The sequence below is a fragment of the Aspergillus puulaauensis genome, chromosome 5 (genome assembly GCF_016861865.1).
Source record: "Aspergillus puulaauensis MK2 DNA, chromosome 5, nearly complete sequence".
Lineage (NCBI taxonomy): Eukaryota > Fungi > Ascomycota > Eurotiomycetes > Eurotiales > Aspergillaceae > Aspergillus > Aspergillus puulaauensis.
Window position 1 is genome coordinate 2272773 of NC_054861.1, and position 26524 is coordinate 2299296.

A 26524-nucleotide genomic window follows, 5' to 3' on the forward strand; every position below is an offset into this window, starting at 1 on the left:
GTATATACAACTCAAATCCTTACCGCAAGCACTAACGCCTGCGTTTTTGCCCAATCAATGGTAAAAGTCATACCAAACATACCGCCGTATTCTGGCCAAAAAGGCGTGACTCGGCCGCTATTCTGGATTCTGGTCATAAGTTTCTTCTGTCATGGCGAGAAGATAAAAGTACATAGTCTCCAGCCCGATACGCTCAATAAGCATCGGTTGTGACGGCGGATATAGAGAATTGAAACGGGAGTATGGAAAATGAACACAAAAAAAGAGATGGCGTAATAACCTGTCGTAAATAAGCTAGCACAGCCAGCAGGACAGCTGTGAAATCGTGGGTCATAGTCTACTATTGATCGTCGTGTTTCTTCCGTTGCTGCGACGTGTGATCTACCTCCTGGCCTTTGTAGGTAGGGCCGGGCTCCCCGTCACTCTCCTCGGCCAGTTCCGATAAGCCAATATTTTGATTCTCGACATCGTAAGAGTGAATAAGTCCTTCACGATCACCATGGCCGTTCAGGAAGGCGACGCTGGAAGAGCTGCGGCGGTGCGGTTCGTGGCTTCTACGCGCCTGCATTGATCGACGCGTTTGGAACCCTGCAATGCCATCTGTGGGAACCCCTTCCTCATCAAACTTCGAGTTGAGCAGTTGTCCGTCTGGGTCATGCCGGGAGATGTTCAAGAGATATACCCCGGAGAAGATAATAAGGAAGCCGCAGAGTAGCGAAATGGTGTTCACGGCATCGGTTGTGTTGAATCCTTTGAACAGGATGAAAGAGGCGCAGAGCGTAGCAGTCGTAAATGTGACATAATACAAGGGATTGACACTGTGGAGAATGTTAGCTAGATCAATTTTATTTTGAGCAGGGCTACCCACATCGAGGTCGAGAACTCGTTCAATGCCTTGTTGAAATAGTTCATCTGTGTGAGAATGCAAAAAACCGTGACAATGAGGAAAACGTATGTCGACGCATGACTGAACTGGTTGTGCCCTCCGAGACTGAGTTTCAAGGCAATTCCGAAAGCCTTTACGGACATGACGGAGACGGAGCCAACGGTGGAGCAGATCGAGATGTAAATTAGAGGATTCCTCTTCCCATATAATGGTGCGACACGGTAGATCATCAGGGAGGCAAAGATAGCGACTGCAAGGCAATAGACCAAAAAGCCTAGAATCAAGGAAACAAAGAGTTAGAATTCCCATTCGTGATATATTCGGCGCTGAGGCGTACCAGGTTGAAGCGCATAGTGCAAAATCTCATCAATCGTTTCGACTGGCTGGTCCGGTGGCGCATGTAAAACAATGACGACTGAACCCAGTAAACACATGGCACAGCCCAGCTTCCCCAAGACACCAAGTCTTTCTTTGAGGAAATAGGACCCTAGAACGGCGCTTTAAGGAGTTAGCAATTTGCCAGGCCATTCGAATAAGTAGGACAGGTAACCGCAACTCACCCGATTAGGACACTTAGCGCACCCAACGGTGTAACCAAAATAGCGGGTGCGAATGCATATGCGGCAAAGTTGGCGGCTTCTCCGATAGCCACTGCGACCTTGTTAGATTTCTATTTTCGGTCTGACAGTAATGATCGATTCCATACAGATACTGACTCCGGCCCACCACGTCGGACTCTTCAAATATGAAAATCCTTCTCCTTCAAACCCATGTCGTTCTGTCGCATGATTCAAACCCTGTGCGGAATTAGTGAGTTGTTTATCCCGGCCGAACGTAGGCTTTGATAGTCGGAGGAAAGGAAGGGCGGGATCCGGTATATACGCACTATTTTCGTGATGACGAAACTTGTGCCTTGGGACTGGTCAGTACTGCGCGAGTAATAGAATAGAGAAGGAAGAACCATACCAATAGCCATTGTTGATAAGATGGCCAGTAAAAGGCCGATATACCTGTTGTCCGAATCATCCGATTAGAATGCGGTCGTCTAACGAAGGGATTGAGCCAGAAGAGGCGATGCGACGGGCGTACTTTTCTGAAATCATATTTGCTGTGCTCAAGGAGCGATTGCTCCTCCTGGTGAAAAAGCTCCAACTCTAGCAGTGATTCGAACGAAGGAAGACAAAAGCGTCGTGAGCGATCGCAAGGAAGATAGTGAGCGGGCCCGGTCGGCGAGTTGTCGAGAGCCCAGAATGCACCAACACAAACACAGGAATACCGGTCGGAATGAAGACGGAGGGTCGCGAAACAAGGACAGCAGTCGAAAAAGAATGGAGCGGCTGAAGACCCTGCAGCCTGAAGAATGGGACAGATTGCGGACGGCGAGTGCTGGGGATTATTGATTAGAGGATCGATCTCGATGGAGGTCGATTCGGAGGCTGGCTGCGGCCGGGCCTGTTGCTGCTGCACTCGTGCGGTGGGGTTGCTGGGACTGGATCTGGACGCGTAAGTGGCCCAAGCGAACGAAGCGGCAAACCAAGTATGTCACTGGCGATCAGAACAGTAACAGACAACGAAGGTTGGGATTTAGGAATAACAGGCGCGAGTGCAAAAAGAGAGAGAGCCAAGAGAGCAGGTGAAAGAAGGACAAACGAGTGAACAAGGGCCGAAAGAAGGGCGTGTGAAGGGCAAGTTTCAAGAGGCCAAAAGTCATCTGGCAAACTGGAGGGTCGCACGACTAATAAGTAACAAGGCCGCTTTCGATGCCTACGCAAGCCAGGACCAGGCCCAGAGCGACAAGAATAGCAGTGTGCCAGTTTGTTCAACGAGCCAAACTTTGATGCTTATGCTCTCTCTCTCTCACAATCAATCTACGACTACTGACTACTTACTGTAACCACTTCTATAGACAGGTATTGGTAGCCACTGCACTCTCTGTCCTGGGTAACTGGACTATCTTGCTGTCCTGGAGGAAATCAAGGGCAAGGTGGCCATTCTTGTCTCAGGCGTGTTTTATTATGTGGAGGACCCCTTGAAAGGGCCAAGTTCGGCCAAGTTGAACGATCGGCGTTTCAATTCAAAACCGAGAATAGCTGCAGGTCCGGCCTCTCGGCGAGGCTGAGCAACGCCCCCCAGTTTTGTGCCCCAGTTTATGCCGTTTATGCCGTCGTACGATGCATTTGGTCTGAAGCATCCTCATAAATTAGATTCTTCCTCGGTTGGACGTGGTGATCGTGATGATCGGACGGCCACGAGCCAAGAATACATTTCCTCGAACCACGCTGTTAGTAGTTTCAGATTTACTCCAGTTTACTCCGTACTCCTCTGCTCATTTATCGAATAAGCAACTTACTCAGTTTAATGCTTCCTGTCTATACCTCACTGCTGAGCTCCAGAGATCGCAGCTGCGGTGAAATCGGCCAGCAAGGGCTGGATTCTGTAAGGCGTTTGCTAGCTCGATGGTAAACTGTCCGCTTAAAGGTGATGAGCTTGAAACTGTCCAAATCCTTTGTTTGGCTAATATCTTCCGATATAGTATATACTCATGTCCTCACTGCGTGAAGATGCAGTGTAAACCAGGTTTTGTCCCTAGCCTGTATCAAACATAAATATAGCATAGAGCGCGTCTTCCGGTGCTCAGTAGAGAAGCCCGTTCCTTTACTACAGAAGTCTCCAGCCGTCCCAGTTTTCTATAAAAGTTTCGCCACCGGCCACGAGTTGTACCTGAGACGCCCAGGGAATGTTACCAGCGGCCCAGCGACATGCCAATAGAGCAGCGGCTTGAACAGTAGGTAACCTTTTTACCTTCGATCCTTATGCTTTATCACGAACTTTACCTTGTTGTGGAAACGTCTGCGGTGGACCAAAGGGTATGTATGGTACGACCCGTATTTCAGGTTTCTCCGGCCGGGTTTACATGAGGTACTGTGGTACTGGAAAAATATTTGCAATAGTAACTTGCAAGAGTATTCACTCTATCGACCGCCATATAATACAATAACAGCCTCTCCTATGCTCCACTGAGTGGTGGTCATCATAGCAACGAGGGCTCTCCATTCCACGCACGTCTTTTAATCCACACACGTATTATACAGCAAGGCGATCGTCTTCCCCTCTTGCAGTTGACGAAGGTAAGGAAAACGTTGCGATAGAATGAAGTTGTATCGAGCACTCCGTATGCACCACCAGAACGCCAAACTATTTCCCGAGGTATCGCTAACACTAAACAAGGACTGGGGGAATCGAAACCGGAAGAGGGAGAAAATCAAGAAAGCTCAAGGGGAAAGCAGTGTGAAAGCAGGGGAGGAAGCACAGGAAAGCGTCAATCATCAGAGAGGCTGGTGGCACAAACCTATAGCTGCAAGTCGCGGCTGGGGTGCCCACGGCGAACGGTAAATGGGGGAGCACCTAGAAAGTACACTCCCTGATGATCAGACGGAGGTTGGTTAATAAATACGTACCTAGATCAATTAAAGCGGTTGAGGTGCGATTTCCGCGGTTATTTCTGGAGTCCAGAAACACCACTCGAAAATGCAGTTCGGATCTCATGGCCAGCATGAATAATCGATGCTGGAGTTAGATATTCTTGGATGTAACCCAAATGGAATCTGGGAGACCCGACATATGTACGTGAAAAACGGGGAAGGACGTGGTGGGATGTTATCAGACAACTCATGACGAGCGACGGCGTTTGACTTCTTGGTTTGTATTTTCGGGCATGTCGAATTCGTCATCAGGCTCACGAACACGCTTTCCAGGAGTGTGACTCGTAGAGGCACCCTCCTGTTCTCCATCGATGTCGCCAAGGTCATCTTCGATTCCGAGGTCCAAGTAATCTTCATCTTCAAAGGGTAAATCGGCGCCCTCATCATTTCCCGCAGTTAAAGAAAGAGTATTATCGGCGGTTTCATCAACTTCACCTTCCTCAATTGCGCCGTCGACTTCTGCCAGCTGTTCAACAGGCTCCGAGTCACCGCGAGGGCTTTTTCGGTCTTCTGTCACGCCTAGTGAGTCATCTTCCACATGCTGGGTTTTGTGGGACTGATTTAAGGAATCGTCATCCAGAGACGGCTCGGCCGCTACTTCGTGGTTATCCTGGGTTTCAGCAACATCGGCGGCGGCATCCCCATTATCTTGGGAAGCATCAGGTTGCGTATCTTCCACGGATAGCGGTTGCTCGTGATATTCTGATTCCAGACCAAGGTATTCTTCCGAATATGGCTCTGTTGAATCCGCTGCGTCCCCTTCAGTTTCCTCTAAAACATCATTGTGATGAGCCTCGTCATCGGGTTCATCTCCCTCAAGGTACTCATCTCCATGATACTCATCCTCATAGTTCTCTTCGCCATAAGGACTTTCAGGAACTTCTCCTGGTTTTTGTTCTCCCTCCGCCGCATTGGTTGAAGGCAGCGGCTCGAGTGTACCGGTGGATTCGGTTTTCTGTTCCTCTGAATGATGAGAAGGAGAGTGTGCTGACTCAGGACGATCTTCGGCATTAGGGCCGTTATTAACAGCCTCGCCGGTTTCAGTATGCTCAATCTTTTGGGTTTCCTGGGTTTCCGCGCCATCTTGCTGATGATTAGGTGCATCCTGTGAGTGTAATGTAGACTCCAATTCGGGTTCTGCCGAGCCTTCCTCTTTGTCTTCATTATCCAAGGCGCCCTGGGATTCCTCCTGGTATTGTTCCTCGGCAGTCTCTTCATATCCCGCGGAAACATCATCTGCATCGGGGTAAACTTCCCAGGACTGGATCTCCGATAATCCTTTCCCCTCACTTGCAGCTAGCAAAAGATCCGACAGTTCCGCAGCAGCAGTTAGTTTGGTACTAAGTGTAAGATATAGGGCCTCTGGTTCTTCAATGCCATCATTGTGGCAAAAATGCAGATACACGTCTACAAATTGTTTCAGCGAAACCTTTTGTGTCTCGAGAGAGTCCTGGAGGTAGTTCCGTTAGCAAATTATAAAGAAGCCCAATTGTTTATGCAGCTTACCTCTGTTAGTTGAAAGTTCAGGGCTTCGATGTCGATTACTAGCACCTCATTCTCATGTATATGGTTTTGAAGGACTTCACGGCAAGCCACAAACAGCTTTCCAAAGGACTCATACGCAAGACCCTCATCTTCTAGGAAGAACGTTTCCGAAGAATCACCTTCCCTTGGAGGGAAAAGCGAAATCTCGTTGTCTTGATAGTAAACTTTGACCGAATGAAGGTGCGAACTTTGCGTTGAACCGCGGTCTTGTTCAGGTTCTTGATCATTGGACTCGGAGACTCGCTGCTCCTCTCTTAATTCTACATCCACTTTTCCGAGGCCATCGTTGGACGGCTGAGCCTCGTCTGAGCCTTTGCCATTATCCTGGGGGTTCCCCAACTCCTCAGGGGCCTCTTGGTGATCGTTGTTAGGTATCGTTTGCGGCTCGACCTGTGCTGTTTGCTCTTTTTGCTCTGTTTCATTAGTATTCCTGGCGTTTTCCTCGGGGTGCTCAGATGCCACGTGGTCCGTCCCCGCCTTTTCGGCCGATTGTTCATCAACCAGGTTGTCGGCAGTCTGCTCAGGCTCAGGCTCAGGCTGTAATTTGGTTTGGGTCGGGTCCACAGTTTGCGTTTCCTCCTCCGGGTACGATTCGGTATTGATGTTGTTGTTATCCTCGTCACGTTCCTTTCGCGTTGGACTTGCTTTTTGGGTTTCTTCAATCTTCGCATGTTCTTCAAGGGATACAGGTACCTCAGAAACCTCCTGCTCATGTTCCGGGACGGGGGCATCGATGTCTTCATCGTAGTCATCCTCTAGCATTTCCGCCTCGTATATCTTTCTTTCCTCGTTCGTCTTCTCTTCTTCATACTGCATGTCGATGTTCTGGTTCGTTTCGGGGTAGTAATCGGCGTCTGTCATGGGTGGCTCGGCTAGATCGTCAACCATATCCTCATCGGGGATTCCATCTTGGCCTTGATTTTCGCCATTATCCATGTATTCATCGGCTGTCATGTCTCTGTCTGGATTCGAAGCCTGATCCTCCATAACATCGATATCAATCTCGAAATCATCGGCGGGACCCTGGTACGGAGAGGCCATCTCCATTGTGTCATCCATCAAAGGGACCTCCATGGTGGAAAACGGGAAGGGCGATGTGGTTGTCATGGCCCGGAACGAAGGTTTTTTAAAAGGGCGCGTCGAAAGTTTTGAGTGGCGCTCCAGCCCAACATGCGTGGGTAGTGCCGTAAAGACAAGCTTACTCAGAATATTCACAAAAAGGAAAACTGGTTGATTATAAGTGAAGAGAGAACTAAAATAAAGTAGTTTTCTCCTGAAGTGTGGCGGAGGTAAGTGATGGCTTTGTTCACAGGGAGGCAAGCTGGAAACGGACGTGTTTCGGGCAAGAGTTCACAAGTGTAGTAAGCGAGTGGGTGCACGGACCAACAGGGGCCGAAGAGAACAGCAAGCCAGACCTCCGCCGCCGATGGTCTGAATATCTCCGTTATCTGGCCTTCCCGGCAAAACACGCCCTGCCTCACCCTCCTTCCTCCATTGCTGGTTCTATCTGAGCTGCAATTGCTTTACCGAACTTCGTCTCTGAAAGTTATTGACCATGGTATGCGTGCCCGCCCCCTTAAATCTGACCGGTCCTGCTCACCAATCCGCACAATCAAGGTCGTCCTCGCAGCGTCAATATGCACCCGCGGGGGCAAAGCAGTCCTCTCGCGCCAGTTCCGGGAAATTGCCCGCTCTAGAATTGAGGCTCTACTCGCGTCGTTCCCGAAACTCGCAGATTCCGGTACCCAGCACACGACCGTTGAGCAAGACAATGTCCGCTTCGTCTACCAACCCCTCGACGAGCTATACATCGTCCTGATCACAAACCGCCAATCGAACATCCTGCAAGATATCGACAGCCTTCATCTCTTTGCTCAAGTGACTACCAGTATTTGCAAGAGCTTGGACGAGCGGGAGATCCTGCGCAATGCTTTCGAATTGCTCAGCGCATACGACGAGCTGGTGACCCTCGGATATAGGGAGAACCTGTCGCTCTCTCAAATCAAGACATTCCTGGAGATGGAGAGTCACGAGGAGAGAATCCAAGAAATCATAGAAAGGGTATATAACCTGACGACTGAATCGCGTTCGGACGAAATGCTGACTGCTTGCAGAACAAAGAACTCGAAGCGAGCGAAGAACGCAAAAGAAAGGCCAAGCAGCTGGAGATGCAACGAAAAGAGGCCGCTCGCAATTCACGCAGCATCGCTCCCCGAACCCCGTCCTACCCTGTCTACACGCCCCCTTCGCGCCCTGCTGTACCCGACACCTACGACAGCTATGAAGCGGAGAAGAAGAAGACCTTCGCCAAGTATGTGTTGACCACGCCTCCTTGACTGCTATCACTTTATCTAATTGTTAATTCTTCTTTTTTACCAGACCGTTGCCTGCGCGTGGGAAAGGAATGCAGCTCGGTAAAAAGTCAAAGACTACCGATATATATGAGAAGGTCCGGGGTGATTTGGGGCCGGAGGCTGAAGAGTCAAACCCCCTGGTTACACCCCAAGCGTCGACGCCAGTTGCCGACAGAGTGTCTTCCGCTCGCCCTTCACTCTCCGCGGATCGGGAGCCAATTCACATTACCATTGCCGAGACCATTTCCGCTGCGCTCACTCGTGAAGGTGCGCTCAAATCTTTTGAAGTGAAGGGTGATCTTCAGCTTCGTATCACCGACCCTGCATTCACAAAACTTAAACTGGACCTTCTCGCAAACCCCACCCACGGTGCGCAGTTTCGCACTCACCCAAATGTCGACAAGGCTGTCTTCAGCAACTCCTCTATTATTCAGCTAAAGGATACTTCGAAGAGGTTCCCGGCTAACAACTCAATCGGCGTTCTCCGCTGGCGGGTTGCGGGTGCAGGCTCTGACAATGCGGACGTTCTACCCATCACATTTACGGTTTGGGTCAACAAGGGCTCCGACTCAACCACAGTGACCGTTGAGTATGAGCTCACAGGCTCTGACAGTCTCCGTGACGTTGTTGTCACCATCCCGTACGGCACGAGTGAGCCAGCTGTGTCCAGCTTCGACGCTGTTTACGAAGTCTCGGGAGACAGTCTTGACTGGAACATTGGAAACGTGGATGAGGAAAATGCCTCTGGCAGCTTCGAGTTCGAATCTACGGGTGATGACGAAAATGAGTTCTTCCCAATGACAGTGCGATTCTCCAAGGCAACCCCGTTTGTCGAGGTCGACGTCTCAGACATTTCCCTCATAGAGGAGGGGGAAAGCACTGTGTATTCCAAGGACGTTAAGAGCGTCGCGGAAGGATATCTTATTGAATAAATTCGTTTATGGGTATAACCCAAACTACTAATGATGATCGGGCGACCCTTTCTGTGTACGAAACAACTTATTGCGAGTTATTTTAGATTCTACTAGCAAATCCTTTTGACCAAATGATATATTTTCAATCCAGACCTACAGTCTTTTCCCAAGCATCTCCCAAAGCGTCTTTTATTAGCATCTCTATTATCCGATCGGAGATCTCGCTGTCTCAAGTACATTATGGCTTAGCTATGTCATTTTGCGTTGCACTTTTGCCGATAATGTTATTGCTTGTAAAGGGTCGCTCTTGCCTTCTTTCTCCCATCCTCTTTCTGTTTCACCTTTCAGGAAGAAAATGGGCACCCATGGACTACTAGTAACATAGGTACAACACGCCATTATCTTTTATCCACTCCTTGTGTGCATCTACTGTATTCTTTCGATTTTATTTAGTGCAGCAACATAACACCTCTTTGAAACTCGAAGCCCCTCTTCACTCTTTAGGTACGCTTCTTCGATGCGGTCCCATCCAGCGCCCTTGATCTATTTCTAATCTATCTAGATCGCTCTATAGTTGCCTCAGTCTTCTTTGTCATTGATACCTTATGGGTGTAGTAGATAATACGAAAAATGTAAGCGTTGAGGAGGGCATGGACAGCAATAATGGGCTGGTCTATGTGAGCTGCTCAAGAGAGTCCCGTCCCCTGGGTAATGGAATGGCCAACCATCCAGTAAGTTGTGTACCTCCAATCGTGGAACATGAAATAAGCTCATGACCTCAAAGGCCACGCGGTTTGTCAGTAACCCGCCATTTGTGTTTACCAGAGCTATGCGGCAACTTTATCAAAAAAACCGAAATGTGGCCATTCCAAGGACGGGGCCTGTCCATTGTTCAAATGGGAAAACCAGAAAAAACAGCAAACATGCCTGTGATAATTGCAGGACGAAGAGGATACGATGTACCGGTGAAAAGCCCGCAGTTTGCCAGGACTGCCGTAAGAACGGGTTGGAATGTCGATATAGCGATGGGAAAAGGGAACGAAACAGAAAGTGTGGCCTCCTTATTCTGAAGCAAGCTTTGCACCATTGCTAACGCCAATGCGAATGTTGTAGGCAGCTCCAATCTCTTGAAAAAGAGTGCGCGAAATATAAGAAGGCAATTCTTCAGCTGAACAAGCAACTGGACGTTGTCACCAGCGAGGTGCTGAATAGCTTCGAAAAGAAAAACGCACGAGCTTAGCCTTGCCATTTTTCCCCTGAGCTCTCGCTAACTGAATCCAGAGCACGCTCTATGACAAGGATCTTGATGGAGATCTCGATGAAAAGCTTGACGCTACTATGAAAGACGAAGTGGAAACAAACCCTGAGGAACGGCAATCCATGAGAATGGACCAAAAGCAGGGGCAGAGGAAAAAAGAAACCGTGCGGCTACTCGCTGCGAGTAGCTCCCAGCCACAGCTGGAGACCGCTTTAAAGAAAACGCTTTATATCCAGCCAGATACGCCGTTGACTCGATATCCTCCGAACCTGCCATTGAACTCTCAATATCCCCAACTGCGGGACGTCACTCGATGCTCACTCCAGCCGATGGGTGTGAGGAACTTAACTGGAACAGAATTTTTCTCTTGCGGTAGTTATTACATGCCCAATCCTAATTTCGTTTTTACGGATTTAATCGAAGGATATGAATCCTAGTACAGCAGTCAAGTCTGAGCAGGAATAACACATGGCCCCTTAGTTCTTAGATTTCATTGTACAGGCATTTCATTCCATTCATTCAACCTTCTATAATTGGGGTATCTTGTATAGCGAACACTACCAACTTAATCAGTCACAGTTTGTCCCTCCGCATATAAATACTTGTGCCAATATATCCCGGGGGAGTTAGAAACCTCAGGACTCCCAGTTCCTTTTCTTCGCGGTAAACAATAGCCTCGCATCTTCCTCGCGGAACTGCCCCGCAACACTACCCGGCGACATCGACGGTATTCCGCTGATCCTGGATAAACGGAGATCCATCACATATGCCCTACGATGAGAGCGATTTGCCCATGATCCCAGGACATTAGGCCATTTCCTTTCACCTACACTCCTATTCTCCTCTCCGCGCCAATAGTTCAAATTCACACCCAGGAGGCCTCTCTCGTCACCGACGAAGCCCTCAATGCAATCCAGGGAGGGAAGAAACCGGCGTCTGATACCGCAGGCCGTGTGGTTCGAGTCTATCTGGTAATCCGGGCACTGCTTCAGGAGAGATATTACCGATGTGATATCTGGAGGGCGCTCTGGTTGATTTCCTGCTTCTGCGTCTTCATATGCATATGTGTCTCCATCTGCATCGGCATCTTCAATATCTGGATTGAAATCTGGATCTAGCAGCGTGGACCCAATGAAGATGGTTTTTGTGCGGAGCGAGAAAAAGCGCGTCATTTGGCCGAGGTGGAATGTGTCGCAGGCGCTGGAGTTTCCGAGCGCGCAGCGGCATTGGTATTGACGCGATGCTGCTGTTGGTGTTGATGTTGCTGATGGGTTGCTGCGCTTGGGTCCGCTGGGGTCCTCGAGCGCGCCATAGACGCGGAGGAAATGTGCTTGGAGGTCGGTGATGGTGTCTAGCACGCATTGGCGGCGGTAGTAGAGTTCCTCTGATGGATACCTGGTTAGCAGGGTGGTCGTTGATGGGGTTGTATTTTTGAGGGCCTGAGTATACCTTCGATACCGTTGGCGAAATGGTGCCAGCTGAGAGCACCAGGCTCTGGGGCTTCAAGACCATTGACCCAAAACCTTGATCCAGAAACGATGAGAGCATGGGTTAGCATTTGGAATATGGTCCTATCGTTTAGGAACCTTGCTATAAAGGCGGATTGTCGGACACGATCCTCGTTCAGCTTCAACATCGAGGAGTTGAATTTGGTTAATGGGAGTTTCGGCTTTCCCAGCGTATAGCCCGAGCGTTTAAGTGTGTCGCGGACAGCTTGTGGGGAGTTAAATGCATCGGCCATCTCTATCACTCCAGCAATGAATAATGGCCGCTGAGATTTGACTTCTGCATCAAAACTTTCCTTCTCTTCCTCATTGAATGAATTGAAGGATAGTACCCTGAGAAAGAAGCCAATGGTGTCCGGGCCTAGGCGATGTGACAGATGATTCTCCGGCATTCTCATGATTGGAAGCGCATCATCCTGTTCAGGGAAACCAGTAGCGTCTGCATCTCCATTCAAACCAGGATCTACATCAAAACTATGCAGTTCTCGCTGCTTCATGAAGTTCCTGCCTTCGGAAAACTTTTCAGGATCCAGGAAAACACGGAAGTAAGGACTACTCTGGATCAGACTTTCACTAAAAACCTTCCAGCGGTAGGTAACTGGTGCATTTGTTGTGCCCAAAGGCGTTTGCTTTGAGGGCGTATACTCCAAGATGAGGTCGCCACCATCGACAATGAACTGCGTGTTTGTATTTGGCTGAGGCGACTTGGAGATCTGCCCGCGTCCATTGGTTACAGGTACAGAAACCGGCGTCTCTGATCCAGATCTCGAGGATCCTTGGGCTACACCATCGCTATCAGAAAGTGATACATTCTGGAGCGAAGCACCAATCGATTTTGAAGACGGCAAGGGCGGATATTCGGAATCCATGCCAGCTTTCTGTTTCCCACGGCCTTCAGCTTGGTTTATGTAAACCGTGCTTCTCTAGTCGGTATGGGATTTCGCGACGCACAACATTTGTGTACGGCATTAGCGTCATAGAAGCGTTACACTCAGGCCCCGGCGTGGAACTAAAGCATACAGACAACGGTTCAGCCGGCGAAATTTCAGGGCCACACGACGTCGAGAATGTAGAGAGGGAATTAGGCGCAGCCCATGCAAACAAGCAAAAAGAGGTTGAAGTTGGATGTTTTGATATTGGAGAGAAAAGTTGGCGGGGTGCTCTTGAAGCGATGAACAAAATGCAAGTCGCCTCGTGTCATGTGATCGGCAGGCCCACCGATGTATGTGTTTCCAGCCAATCACATTAGATTTTCCTATACTAGATATAAATACACAGTAGGTAAGTTGGAATACTGCCGTTTAATTGAGACCTTCCAGAGTGGCTGGTGTTGGGCTCTTTCGTATGAAGAAGAAAACTGCAGGTAGTTTCACCCAAACAAGCAACTCCCGAGAATCTGGATTGGAACCCTGAAACCTGATTTCTACAGCCCACCTAGCATGATTTCACCTGATCAACTAGGAACTTAACTTAAAAGACAGAATTACGGACAAAATTAGAATCCAACAGCTCCCCAGACTTCCACACTGTTGCTATGTCTCTCCGGTAATCCGCCTGTATCCTGGTTAGGTAACTATTTGTCCACCTCGGGGGCGGTAATTTCCCACTAGAACTCTAAGAGCTCAGCAAATACTCATCGCATGATTACTTGGGCTCATGGCAGATAAGTTCGAGCTGGGGGTGGAGGTAATGTATGACATAACCCTAACTCCCACCTTTGTCAAATCAGAATGTACTAGCCCAGTTGGGCTAGTCTCTTTGTGTGCGTGTATACTTCGACCTCAACTATACACCGACGTAGACAGAGTTCAGCATCTATTTATTTGCTCCTACTGTCTAGTACTATGTCTTGTTTTCCTAGTCGATATAGAAGCACTTGTATGCAATAGTAACACACGGCTAGGCGACCAGAGAAGGGAGAAACAGCGAGAGCTGTATCCGGCTGTAGAGGTCGACTTTGGTATTCCCAAATCAAGTGTGAATAACGCAGTGACTGAAAATAAAGTCTCGAGGTATTGGAACCATGAAAGTTAGTAGTAGGCAGGCAGGTGTTGTGTGACATGCCCGTTGATGTTTAATTCGTTGCGCCTTCCTCCCGTGCAAAAGTTAATAGCAGTCATACCGTCCATCTCTCATCTCTTCTCTCATCTCCTTTCTTCCCAAGTCCCGCCCCCTTTCTCTCGTCCAATTTCTTATTCTTTTTTTTTGCAGCCATAATTCTGAATCTCGGCCATGGGTAATAAAAAGACAGGGCCCGATGTATTCGGTAAAGCTTTGGAAGATACCCTCGCTGGATCGAAGAGTGAGCGACGCTCGTCTTCTACTCGGTCTCTCTCTCAAACTGCCCTACTTGAGGCATATAATGAGCTAGAGAAACGCATCAAAAGGCCCTTCGCCTGTGGCGGTACCATTAACATCACCGATAATCAAGATTCCAGGCCAAAAGCCAAAAAGCAGAAAAGAAATGCGATCCCGGGAAAGACCTCCCCTCCTGTCAGGTTATTCTGGGCGACGGAGACCGGCGCAACTGCACATAAACTAGTCTTACCAGCTGACAGCACTTCGGTACTCCAGAAGCTTATCAAGGATTGCGTGCCCGCGACATTTGGTAGAGGGAAAAAGGACGTCTTGGACCCTGAATACCGAAGGGCAGTCAAAATGGACCCCAACAACTTCGCTACTAGTTTCCACCCAGCGAATTTTGGGATTGTTGAAAACGTGGAGCGGATCCTCCTTCCAAGAATAAACACTGAAAAGCAAAACAGCTTAGGGTTTCGAAAACTCCGTGTTGAGTTATACAGTCTGAATGTACGGGTCGGCTCTAATACTTACTGGAATTTGCTAATGTAAAGGCGTGAAACAGGTATACTCCGGCCCATCCGGCCTGTTTCGCAAACATGTGGATACACCACGCTCTAAAAGCCAGATCGGCTCGTTGGTTGTCTGTCTACCTTCGAAGTTCAAGGGAGGGAGACTCACTGTCCAACATGCTAGGCAGCACAGTAAATTTGACTGGAGCACCCTAAGCGACGCTGCCATACAGTGGGCCGCATTTTACAGTGATTGCAAGCATGAGATTGAGACCGTCACTGAGGGTGAGCGCCTTACACTGACCTATAACCTATACGTGACAGAACCGCTGGGTGTCTTCTCTGCGCCGAACAATATTATCCAACCCAAATCATTACCTCTATACGGCTTCTTGGAGGGTCTTATTGCTGAGCCTGCTTTCATGAGACTAGGTTAGCACAAAAACTATGATCAAAAGCCCAGTTGGCTACAGCACACTAACTGCTGATAATAGGCGGAGTTCTCGGGGTCTATTGCTCCCATGCTTATCCCCACAGCTCTGAACACGCAAGTGATATGCTTCCAATTGGTCTGAAAGGGGCAGATTTGGTGGTATACTCTGTGCTCGAATCTCTTGGCATGAAAGTAAAGGTACTCCCTGTTCTAAATAAAAACCAAGGGCCGGTGAAAACTGTGGGAAAGAAATTATGGGGATGTAGCATGAACCACCAGGAGGTAGACTGGGGGTATTACACAATTGACAAGGTAAGTATACAGCCACGGAGCCCTTGAGAAGCCAAAAGCAACACTGCGCAAGCACCGCCACTGACATTTGTTAATAGCTACTCGATGGTGCCTGGGACGCTTACCGCACCAAGGACATTACCTGGATCTCTAACCCAAAGCACTTGGAGCTGGCCTTGGCATATCCCACTTACGGCAACGAACCCAGTCTCGACACTGCCTACTCATATGCTGCCATTCTTGCCATCATTCCCCCGTTTGACCAGCGAAGCGGTTCGGCGGAGTCATCTTAGCCACATGCACAAGAGACTAGCTCACTGTTATGGGGGAAGTATCGGGACCCCAGCAACGGATTTCGGGCATGTATTCACTATTTCAATTCAATCATTACGGGGTACGGCCTCCACGGGCACTTTCGTCAATGCTTCCTTCATTACAATTATAGGATGATTATAGAGTTAGCTGCATCGTTATTTTGCATTACGAGTAGTCACAGTCTAATTGAAGTTTTTCAATTCTATCAGAGTATATGCTTGGTTGGATATTATGAATCGACACCGTGGACTGGTGCCAGTAAGAAGACGCATAGATCTCTCGCCAGTGAAATGACCGAAATCCATGCAGGGTAAGTCAAGCCCCAGGTTCTAGGGTGTATACATGGTCGGGAAAGAAAGTCTATCAAATAAGGCAAACGAAAGTAAACAGTGAAATCAGATGTATATCCTGACCCCCCACCGTTTCTATTTCCAGGAGGGTGGGTTGATAATAGCCAAGGTAAGTCATAGCCATGGATAGGCGAGAAGAATAATAATAGGTGAATCGAACATATGTTTCAAGGCAGCGACACAACAGGGATATGTATGATATTAGGTCGACGATTTGTCTTCGACCCTTTTTGTGGGGTTGCTGCAGCCTGTTGGCTAGCAACAGCGTCGCGAGCCCGCACGGCTTGTCGAACAAGTGAATATAGTCTATATGCAAGAGGGTTTAGGTCATCTGGAGGCGGATCTGAGGCTTCGGATGGCGTTTCACCCAGTTGTTGCTCATTTAGCGAGCTAAGCTTATGCGGGATAAGCGAGAATAGCGCGGCGGATTGAGGTGGAGTATAATGCGCCTCGTCTAGGCTGTGAGAACGCTGGTGTTGTTCATTCGGCGTTGTTGAAGTACCCATCAATGCATCGATGTCCAGGATTTCTTCGTCATTTTGGGAAACAATATGCCATGGCTCGCCACATACAAAGCCTAATACGAAATCCTGGTTGGCGTATGCCGCTGCCATGCAGCTCTTGCGGTACTCGGGGTTGAATACGGTGTCTGTGACTGATGGAAGGCAGAGGACAACACCACGCGCCAGGGACGGGGGCGAAGGAAGCTCGGCGTCCGTTGCGGGAGGCGGTGCGGCGCCAAAGTCCCAAACTTCTTCTGCTTCGGTTTCATTCAGTGCATCGCTCGAGTCCTCGGTGTGCTGGGTTATTGTCTGGGTGAGGGAAATGGTGGAGGCTTTCCTGGGGGGGAGTTCCAGGCTATTGCTACCGCTTTGCTCTATCGCATAATTTGACGGTAGACGTTGGTGGTTCGGGATCCCGTTTGGTTCAACCATTGACGAGCTGTGCGCGTGTAATGGGCGGTCGGAAATACTGTCCGCAGTAATCTCCGTCCTGATGGTCTGGACCGCATCTGCGACAGCCTCTCTCGCGGCAGCCTTTAAAGTCGGAATCAAGATGTCTGCCGCTTGATTATCGATTGGTATACCGGAGGCCCAGGCGGTTGAAACGTTTGCCCACGAGGCAGGTTTCACCACGCCCTTGGTGTATTTCTTGCGGATCAAATCAACTAACGTATTTCTCACCTCTCTGGACTCGGCTTTTTGTCGACCAACAACACCGATAGTGGAGTTCAAAATTCGACCACCTTCCCAGATCAGAAACGCATACTTCTTGGCCAGTAAAGTCAACTGGCGGATTGTGTCCTCGGACCAGTCGTCGATGACATCCGCATGGACCTGAAGGATACTAATATATGGGCCAACAAGCGATGCTAGACGAAGAAGCGCGTCCGTGCAAGTGACGGTGTGAGACGGAGCCACACAAACGGGTAGTCCATAGGGCAATCCCTTTTTGGCTTCAGCCAAGGATCGGATGTAGGCGATCAAACGGTTCCCTGGGAGAGTTGGGGCCTCTAGGGTAGAGGAGTCCATTGAAATGGTAGTTTGAAGATCGAAGCCGGCGTACTATCGGAATGCAGAGGCGCAAGGCGATTGTATGATTCGTATCGACTGGTTTCCTATTCCGCAGCTCGAGCAGGGGGGAAGAAAAGAAGAGAGGGTCGAGAAGGGGGGGGGGAGAGAAGGAAGATTGTGAACAAGAATCTGGAGCTGAGCTAAAGCAGGGCTAAGTTGGCTAAGTTGGCTAACTGATCCTGTGGACTCTCCAGCTCTGCGGTCAAGACGAGGGATTAACAGCTTGTCAGTAGGATCCCCACTACTCGGCGTTGGCCCGTTCAGTGTGTCCAGACCAGACCGAACTGGCAAATGGGCGGCGATAGCGGTGTGACTGCTCGTTGCCCAAATCCAGCTTTAATCTTCAAGCGACGGGAAAGCTCCGCGGCGGCGGAGAGATCCTCGAATATTAATATTAATGACTGAGGCAACAAAAAGGCGCAGCGGGAGGAGAGAACGAGGCCGGGGCGGATGACCCCTGGAGCTTATATAACTGGTCGATGGGATCTGGACTCTGCATGCTCTCAGAGTCTTTCCTCTGTCCTTTGAGCTCCGGAAAGTACGAATTGCCTTGTTTTTGGGTAGTGATTTTTGTCTCTTTTTACGTGTTGCTTTTTCCTTGCTTCCATAGACAGCTATCCCCTCTATGACCAGTCAGTTCGTCCCCTCAGTCTGTTTCTCAACACCCCAACTACCTGGGGACAGGGCAGATCCAAGAATTGCCGGCTCCCGGGACGGGATTTCCGGGCTAGGGCGCATAAGATTAATATCCCGAAGGTCCATGATCGCCCCAAAGCGCGTTTCCAATTCCCAGCTCCTGGGAGACGCGATGTGGTAGCCTCACTTTGTCTTCCGCGCCTAAAAGTCTAAAAGGAAGGCAATTCGATCCAGATCTCTCAGTACTTTTGAAGGGTCGGGAACAGAATTCTGGGCAGTTGAAATCCGGTGTTTGCAGTCCTCGATGCATCTTCAATGTATACAAGCGTATAGTTAGTAGAGTAACAATCATACGGTCCCGTCCCATCATCCCATGTCTGGGAGCCCGCTCAGGGGCTGTCCCAAATGGGTTTAGTGGAGCCAAGACTCGACATTTTGCATCTGATCTCCCCAGACTACAATCGGGCAACGATTCTTCAAACCTCGTCCTGATCGCCTTGTACGCCGGCAAGAAGCTTGATAGCCAATCTCAGAGTCAAGTGTCTGTTTGTCTGCGTTTATCTTCTTTTTTCTCCGTCTCTTTTTACGTTGTTGCACGGTTGCACAGTATCCTGCGCTGCCTGTTCGGCTGCTGAATAAAACCTTGCCTCGGAGCCCCCGGAGCCCGTCCTTGAATATTATTTTTCGAGCTCACGCCACCCTTCGTCTCAACCCATTTATTGCGCGCTCATCACCGTTGCCTGCCACGAACCCTCTTTCGAGTTATTTTGCTTACTCCTGGCCGTCGTTCAAATTCAGTGCCACCCTTCTTCACCCTCTCGTCGACCTTCGATTACCCCCCTTTCGCGACGACCATGCCTGGGAAGATTCTGCCTTCCTTCACCAAGGCGGAGGTTGAGTCGCACAACAGCGCCGACTCCTGCTACGTGACCTTGGGTTCGAAGGTGTACGATATTACTTCGTTTGTTGAAGATCACCCAGGTGGTGGAGATCTGGTTCTGGAATACGCTGGGAAAGACGTCACCGAAATCCTGCAGGATCCGGTATCCCACGAGCATTCTGAATCGGCATACGAGATCTTGGATGACAGTCTGGTCGGATTCATTGGTACCGAATCAAGCACGAAATCGGCAAATGGATCCTTGACAAATGGATCATTGGCAAATGGCAATAAGGCATCCCAGCCGGTCTATGCCTCTACTGGCATGTCCAACGAGGAGGATTTATCCGTGGACACAGACCCAAACCAGGACTATAAAAAGCACAAGTTTCTGGACTTAAATAAGCCTCTTCTTATGCAGCTGTGGACCGGCGGGTTCAGCAAGGACTTCTACCTGGACCAGGTTCATCGCCCACGGCACTACAGGGGAGGCGAGTCCGCCCCTCTCTTTGGCAACTTCCTGGAGCCTTTGAGCAAAACCTCTTGGTATGTCGTGCCAATCGTATGGCTGCCTCCCGTCATCTACGGCGCGATCCTAGGAAAAACTGGGCTAGAAAGCACACCCGCCGCCGCGGGTTATTTCATCTTTGGCGTCTTCTTTTGGAGTTTGATCGAATATTTCATGCACAGATTCTTATTCCATATCGATAAGTACGTCATCATTTTACTAGCTTCCTAGCGAAGTACTAACCTGCCCTAGGTTCCTCCCTGACAACCGAGTCGGAATCACTCTACACTTTCTCCTTCACGGCATCCACCACTATCTTCCGATGGACAAGTACCGACTTGTTATGCCGCCAAGTCTATTTATTATCCTAGCTACACCGTTCTGGAAATTTGCCCACACGGTTCTATTTTTCAACTGGTATGCTGCTCTGACAGCATACTGCGGCGGCGTTTTCGGGTATATCTGCTACGATGTGACACATTATTTCCTTCACCACCGCAAGTGAGTAAACCAGAGATATCATCGTTTCAGTGAACAATTTTCTGACCTTGTCTTTTTGTTCCAGCCTTCCTCCATACTACAAGCAGCTCAAGAAGTATCATCTTCAGCACCATTTTGCGGACTTCGACAATGGGTTCGGTGTTACAAGCCGGTTCTGGGACAGGATTTTCGGCACTGAGATCGAGCTTCCCCCTCCCAAGGTTCTGAAGACCCAGTAGGTACGGATGTTGTTGATCTTTCATACTTCAAAGCGACCCATCAGTCCGTCACGCCTCCCCGCAGAGGGGGCAAATCTTTCCTTACGAAATAATGTTGTGGTTGGATGCATGGATGTTATTAATTGTTACTTGCATTGGAATGGGAAGACTCTATCCCCGCTTCCTTCTATAATTTCCCTATATGTATAGCTAATCACCGCCCTTCGGTCAAGGGATCATCCTTTTTTTCTCGATGCTTTTTCTCTGGCCAACCCACTTCATCACCTTTCATCTCTACGACTGTTTATGGTTTATATTAATACATAATAATCAATCATTCACCTATTGAGTTTCAAAAAATATTTTATTCGTTGGTAACTGTTATTAAATTCCCCATCGTTTTCGCGTCATTAAAGTAGAAATTCCAGACCTTTTCGCCCCTCATAGATCCATGGTTCATTTTGGAGACAGAGAAAAGCTAACGAGGCAAACGCCAAGCTCCACGTGACTGCACTATCACACTTCATCGGGCTGCATCCCGACCTCATTTCTCACTTCCGTCTCATCCCAAAAGGCATTCACAGCCAGAAATTCGACAGGTCGTTATAGCCCTACTATTCATATATTCAAACACCCACCAAACACCATCACTCTGGCCTATATTATTAGATAGCAAGATCGCCAAAAGGTTTGCAAAGGGTCTGGGTTTGAAACAGAAGGGTTCGCACACAAGACACGCCTGATTCGCCTTCACGCTCTAACGAAGCCAAAAGTGATCCTAATCCTCTCCACGCGATTTCTTCCATCTCAGTTTTTCTTTTTCTTTGGAGGTTTCTCAGCCTATAAAACAATATGTCAGGTCTCGACGTTGAAGCTCTACTCGAGTCCACAGCCGCTCCTGCAACCCAGGACCGCGACGACCGCTCCTCATCCAAGGCCGAAAATGGCGATCGACGCGATGACCGTGATCGCTCGCGCGACAGAGACCGCAAGCGCCGCGATCATAGCCGCGACAGACGACGCTCAAAAGATGCCGACGGAGATGATACCATGAAAAGCCCGAGAAGCGAACATGGCAGTGCTAACGGAAGCCATAGAAGTAGTAGGAAGAGGAGCAGGAGCCGTGATAGCGACCGTCGCCGGGCTCGCCGTGACCGTCACGGTGATGATCACCGCTCGAATGGCGACTTCTACCGCGGCGGTGGACGTACACGCACCCGATCTCGATCCCCTTTTGATGACAGATATTACCGCCCCTCGGGCCGTTCTCGCCGAGATGAGCGTGATGAGGAAAGGCGTCCTCGCCGTGAACGCGATACCCGCAAGAAAAGTCGCTCGCGAAGCCGTGACAAGAGCCCGGAACTTAACGAAGACGAGCGTGATAGGCGTACCATTTTTGTGCAGCAACTCGCGGCCAGGTTGAGAACAAAAGAGCTCATTGCCTTTTTCGAAAAGGTCGGACCGGTCAAAGAAGCACAAATTGTTAAGGATCGCGTTAGTGGAAGGTCCAAAGGGTGAGTCTCCCACTTCCATTATGTCTGTTAGAAAGAGTAATGCTAAACAAATTTCCTTACAGTGTCGGTTATGTCGAATTCAAAGACGAGAGTTCCGTTGCTCCCGCTATCCAGCTTACAGGACAGAAACTTTTAGGAATCCCAATCATTGCACAGTTGACCGAAGCGGAAAAGAACCGCCAAGCCCGCAACACTGAGGCCAGCAGTAGCAACAAACACTCCGCTCCCTTTCACAGGCTATATGTGGGTAATATCCATTTCAGTATCGATGAGAGTGACCTTCAGAGCGTCTTTGAGCCGTTTGGCGAGCTTGAATTTGTTCAGCTACAGAAGGACGAAACCGGAAGAAGCAGAGGTTATGGTTTTGTGCAGTAAGTTTATCCGGTAGTGGGCCGGTATCAAATCGCTAACTCTTGACTCTACAGATTCCGTGATCCTAACCAGGCTCGGGAAGCCTTAGAAAAGATGAATGGTTATGACCTTGGTGGTCGAGCCATCCGCGTTGGCCTTGGCAACGATAAGTTCACCCCTGAGAACACCCAACGTGTCCAGAGCCAAGGTGCAAGCCAAAGTAATTTCCAGGGCTCTATGTTCTCAGGCTCCGGCGGACGTGGTGTTCAGGCCGGTGGCACAAATAACTTCGATCGTGCAGGAGGCCGCGAGTCTGAAAAGGGAACCGGTGCGAGTGCTTTGGATGACACGGACGTTGCCGGTGTGAACTTCAACAACTTCAGTAGAGACGCATTGATGAGGAAGCTTGCAAGAACAGATGAACCTGCTGAGCCTTCTGCAGACGACAAGCCGCAGAAGATTCTCCTACCGAAAACTGAATCGAAGCCGTTGCCCGTAAATGTCAACATGGCAAGCCGGTGTGTTATGCTTCGCAACATGTTCGACCCAACTGAGTTCGTTCCCCCCACCAACCATGTTTCCGTCATATCATTTGCTAACAAAATTAACAGGGAAGAGGGCGAAGCCTGGATCAAGGAGTTGGAGGATGACGTCCGCGCTGAGTGCGAAGAAAAATATGGCCATGTTGTTCACATTGCACTAGATCCCAATTCCCAGGGCGACATATACCTGAAGTTTGACCGCGTCCAGGGCGGAGAAAACGCCATCAAAGGTCTCAACGGACGATTCTTCGGTGGTAAACAGATTACTGCGCAACCCGTTGTCGACGCTGTTTACAGCAGCCTGTTCTCCCGAACAAAGGCCATCTAAGTCTCCTACCAGTGACCCATCCACCTACCGTTACGGTAATGGTAGGTATTCTATCTAATTTCTGTCTACCAGGTGCGACATGTGGACCGCAGGACCTACCGGATCACAACCTCACTGAGCCGGTCTTGTATGACACTACCCCTGGTAGGTGCTAGTTCTTTCTCGACATCTCGCTTCCTACGGTTTGAAGGCCGAAAGGCTTGATGCGCAATGATTTGTTTATAGGGCTCTCTGTATATTTGTTCTAGCGCAAAATGGTTTCTTAGTTATCGCTATTTTAGTTTGCATATCGCTCTCTAGAAATTTGAAATGAAACTTGGTGATCATTCACTTTGGAACCCTGATCGTAGAGTCCGTCGGGCCAAGTTGAGGTAATTCTTTTCTGCCAGCAGATAAGCTGGACTATCTGCTCAAGACAAATGCCACCTGCAGGGTCTAGAACAAATCCACAATATACTGGTGAAGTCTGCCGGGCCCTAGTGTTGAATTCATCATAGGTACCTGTTCATGTATTTTCCAGTTCAGGCCATCAACCACCTCGACTATCAGTGACTTGCTACGTGAATCCTTGCCAATAACTAAAATAAAGATTCAAGTTACCTGTCTAGAGAACCATTTTGTTAACGTAAGAACTCTATAAATCGACATTATATATTAAAATGTGTTGAAGAGAAAATGCAGGCAAGGCAATAATGGAAAGTGAACTTGCATGAACTTGATCTATCGCCAGATGTGAAGTGATGTTGGTGTTGATCCACCATGCATATGTTAGCTGAAAGTATTCTTTGTTCTACTTTTCTTCGTGTTATAGACATCTGTCTGATATCTTCCATCTTCCTGGCTTGCTTTGCTGCCTTTCTTCCAACCTCCCAGATAACTTTCCAAGAACAGACCCTCAGTGAGACCAGGGAGTTCGAAAGATTCGTTCGACACACCAAGGAAAAGCGAAAAGTAAGAATAGATTGCTTGTGTTTCCTCTCTTCCTTTTCGTCCCTAACGTCTTGTTGTGTTTTATCTATCTAGATTTCGATGAACCCGCTCCCTCCCTCAGCGATGGCATCCGAAACTACCAACTCGAATAACGGCAGCCCGGGACCCAGCGTCCAGTACGAAGAGTTGAGCTACAAAATTGAACAGAGGAGCAAGTTTGAAGCATCCGCAAATGCAGAGATAGAGCGTCTCCGTCGTGAGCTTCATGACTCTCGCCAGCGCATCGACCGCGACACTAGTGTTATCAATGCCCTTCATGACAAGGTCACCGAGCTAGAGGAGCTGGTCAAAAAGCAGAAGATTACCATCAGTACCCAGAGCAAGGCTATTTCTGACCGTCGAGTTCTGAGGAAGAATCAACAACAACAGCAGAATCAGCAGCCGCAGTCGCCTATGGGGCCTGCGATGGGTGCCGGGATGGGTGCCGGGATGGGTGCCGGGATGGGTATGTTCCCAATGACTCCTAGTAGCCATCACCAGCAGCAACACAATGTTCACCAGAGTCATTATCTTGGATCTGGGGCTTCGGGTGCTTCGGGCGGTAGTATTGGCGCTGGTACTGCTAGTGTTAGTGCTGGTGGTATTGTTTTCATACAGAGCACTTCATCGCCTTTCGAGATGCAGCATCAGGCTCAGACTCCTCAATCCGTGAAATCGTTTGATCCCATTACTCAGTTCAATACCGTGTTTGATCAGCCTCCCCCAAAGTTTGAGATCTCGGCCGGCCCATCATATACTGCTTATACGCCCGCCGTCCCGTCTGGCCTAGCTCCTAACCTCGAAAGGGGCACGGACGTATTTGATCCCATGGGCTCTATTACTATTGCTAATATGACTGGTCCTGCGCATTCGGATACCTCGCTAGGTGCAGCTAATTACCACAAGGACATGGCGAACTTCTCGACTCGATTCTTGGGCCTCATGCGCATGGCTGAGGTATTCGGCCAGACTCATGCGAGCTTGCCCAACGTCTTTCTGGATAGTCGCCTTGATGATCATGTCAAGGACTATCTCATGGCTGTCTCGAGCCGAACACAGGCATCTATCCTTATTGGAAATGCATCTACCCGAAGCTTCTTCGTTGCAAGAGCGATCAACTGGTATCTCGTTGAGAAGATACTAAAGATAGGCATTATCAGGGGTCTCGATGCTGCCGTTGACATGGAAATCGGTGAGATGCAGAAGCAGATAGCTTCTGGTGAGTGTTTCTTTTCATTCATTTTCTCCTGCCCTTTACTGCTACGGTCTCCCGTTCCCGTCTACCTAACCCTAACTAATTGGCACCAAGACACCTCAATCGGCATCCGCCACCTAATGCTCAACGCAATCGCAAACCACCTAAAATCCCTTTCCAGAAGACCCGACTTCAGCGGATTCGCCAAAAAGAAAATCCACCACCACGCCACCAAGCTCTGGTCAGTCATCGGACCCCTCGGCCACGACTCAGCCAACCAAAACAACATGTGGACTGACCTCCACGCAATCATAACTGAAGCCCACTGCCTCGCTATCGAAATGTACTCCGTGCCCCTGGAATACAGGTTCGAGCTCCCCGAGCACAATGAGCCGTTTGACCCGTTCACTATGATCAACCGCGATCCTTATATCCATGGCGATCCGCAGATTCTGCAGAACGGCGATGCGAGGGTCAGGCTAGCTATTACGCCTACTGTGCGGATTCGGAATAACTCTCAGTCTCCGGGTGAGGTTCATTTGATGTATTTGGGTCATGTGTTATTGAAAGTGTCGAGGACGCAGTGAGGTGGTTTGACTGCTAAGGTTACTACTGTTTTATTTCTGATTGATTTGGTTTGATTCACCGAAGGTTTGGCCTCAAACAGAGAGGTGTGAAAAAAGAAAGAAAAAAGTGAGGGTAGTGGGATCTCAACCATGTCAGAAGCGATATTTAATCATGGATTTGCTTTTGCTTGGTTACCTGTATCGTTGTTGCCGCCTGCGAATTGCGATCTGGATTATTGTCACTTGTTTCCACAGTTTCCTTTCTTTTCATACCTGATCTCGCTTTGTTTTCTCCCCAATCTGTTATCAAATCTGATTTGCCACTCCCATGAGTTTGGGGAATATGAACGATTCGCTAGGAAACTTACAATTCATACTTCCACTCCGACATTGTACTTCGTACTCGTAAACATCCAGATTCATCTAATCGAGAGCATAGAAGTTCCCCCAATATTCTGCCAAAAACTTGGAATTTGAGAGGGTGTGGAAAAAGAGTCATCTCGGCGAAATCCCATCTCAAGCACGACCCAAAAGCAATGAACTTACTATAGAGGAGAGGGTGAAAAGTAACATCGAACACGTTAAAAACTTACTCCCGCCTGTTGTTACATTTTAGTGGA

General features: G+C 49.0%; 9 protein-coding genes across 9 annotated transcripts; 5 read left to right on the forward strand and 4 right to left on the reverse strand.

The window, feature by feature from the left end:
* Positions 1-340: 340 nt before the first annotated feature.
* APUU_50873A (DUF803 domain membrane protein) lies at positions 341-1989 on the reverse strand (the record flags this gene model as incomplete). Its single annotated transcript, XM_041705918.1, has 8 exons — positions 341-818; positions 869-1160; positions 1224-1384; positions 1447-1537; positions 1593-1683; positions 1773-1798; positions 1853-1896; positions 1976-1989. The coding sequence occupies 8 exons, from the start codon at positions 1987-1989 to the stop codon at positions 341-343; spliced, it is 1197 nt and encodes a 398-aa protein (XP_041558356.1).
* A 2566-nt stretch (positions 1990-4555) lies between these two features.
* On the reverse strand, positions 4556-7020 carry APUU_50874A (uncharacterized protein; the record flags this gene model as incomplete). The annotated part of the gene is made up of 2 exons (XM_041705919.1): positions 4556-5818; positions 5875-7020. 2 exons carry the CDS (start codon positions 7018-7020, stop codon positions 4556-4558), a joined length of 2409 nt encoding a protein of 802 aa, XP_041558357.1.
* Positions 7021-7468: 448 nt separating this feature from the next.
* Positions 7469-9199, forward strand: APUU_50875S (coatomer subunit delta; the record flags this gene model as incomplete). Its single annotated transcript, XM_041705920.1, has 4 exons — positions 7469-7471; positions 7531-7974; positions 8028-8224; positions 8293-9199. The coding sequence occupies 4 exons, from the start codon at positions 7469-7471 to the stop codon at positions 9197-9199; spliced, it is 1551 nt and encodes a 516-aa protein (XP_041558358.1).
* Positions 9200-11074: 1875 nt separating this feature from the next.
* APUU_50876A (uncharacterized protein) lies at positions 11075-12813 on the reverse strand (the record flags this gene model as incomplete). The annotated part of the gene is made up of 2 exons (XM_041705921.1): positions 11075-11823; positions 11889-12813. 2 exons carry the CDS (start codon positions 12811-12813, stop codon positions 11075-11077), a joined length of 1674 nt encoding a protein of 557 aa, XP_041558359.1.
* Positions 12814-14176: 1363 nt separating this feature from the next.
* Positions 14177-15771, forward strand: APUU_50877S (2OG-Fe(II) oxygenase; the record flags this gene model as incomplete). The annotated part of the gene is made up of 4 exons (XM_041705922.1): positions 14177-14752; positions 14808-15186; positions 15249-15499; positions 15577-15771. 4 exons carry the CDS (start codon positions 14177-14179, stop codon positions 15769-15771), a joined length of 1401 nt encoding a protein of 466 aa, XP_041558360.1.
* A 539-nt stretch (positions 15772-16310) lies between these two features.
* APUU_50878A (uncharacterized protein) lies at positions 16311-17675 on the reverse strand (the record flags this gene model as incomplete). Its single annotated transcript, XM_041705923.1, has 1 exon — positions 16311-17675. The coding sequence occupies one exon, from the start codon at positions 17673-17675 to the stop codon at positions 16311-16313; it is 1365 nt and encodes a 454-aa protein (XP_041558361.1).
* Positions 17676-19207: 1532 nt separating this feature from the next.
* On the forward strand, positions 19208-20460 carry SCS7 (fatty acid alpha-hydroxylase; the record flags this gene model as incomplete). Its single annotated transcript, XM_041705924.1, has 3 exons — positions 19208-19944; positions 19994-20242; positions 20307-20460. The coding sequence occupies 3 exons, from the start codon at positions 19208-19210 to the stop codon at positions 20458-20460; spliced, it is 1140 nt and encodes a 379-aa protein (XP_041558362.1).
* Positions 20461-21291: 831 nt separating this feature from the next.
* Positions 21292-23174, forward strand: APUU_50880S (putative RNA splicing factor (Pad-1); the record flags this gene model as incomplete). Its single annotated transcript, XM_041705925.1, has 4 exons — positions 21292-21953; positions 22016-22324; positions 22379-22858; positions 22916-23174. 4 exons carry the CDS (start codon positions 21292-21294, stop codon positions 23172-23174), a joined length of 1710 nt encoding a protein of 569 aa, XP_041558363.1.
* Positions 23175-23933: 759 nt separating this feature from the next.
* APUU_50881S (uncharacterized protein) lies at positions 23934-25925 on the forward strand (the record flags this gene model as incomplete). The annotated part of the gene is made up of 3 exons (XM_041705926.1): positions 23934-24125; positions 24198-25362; positions 25453-25925. 3 exons carry the CDS (start codon positions 23934-23936, stop codon positions 25923-25925), a joined length of 1830 nt encoding a protein of 609 aa, XP_041558364.1.
* Between the last annotated feature and the right edge of the window lie 599 nt (positions 25926-26524).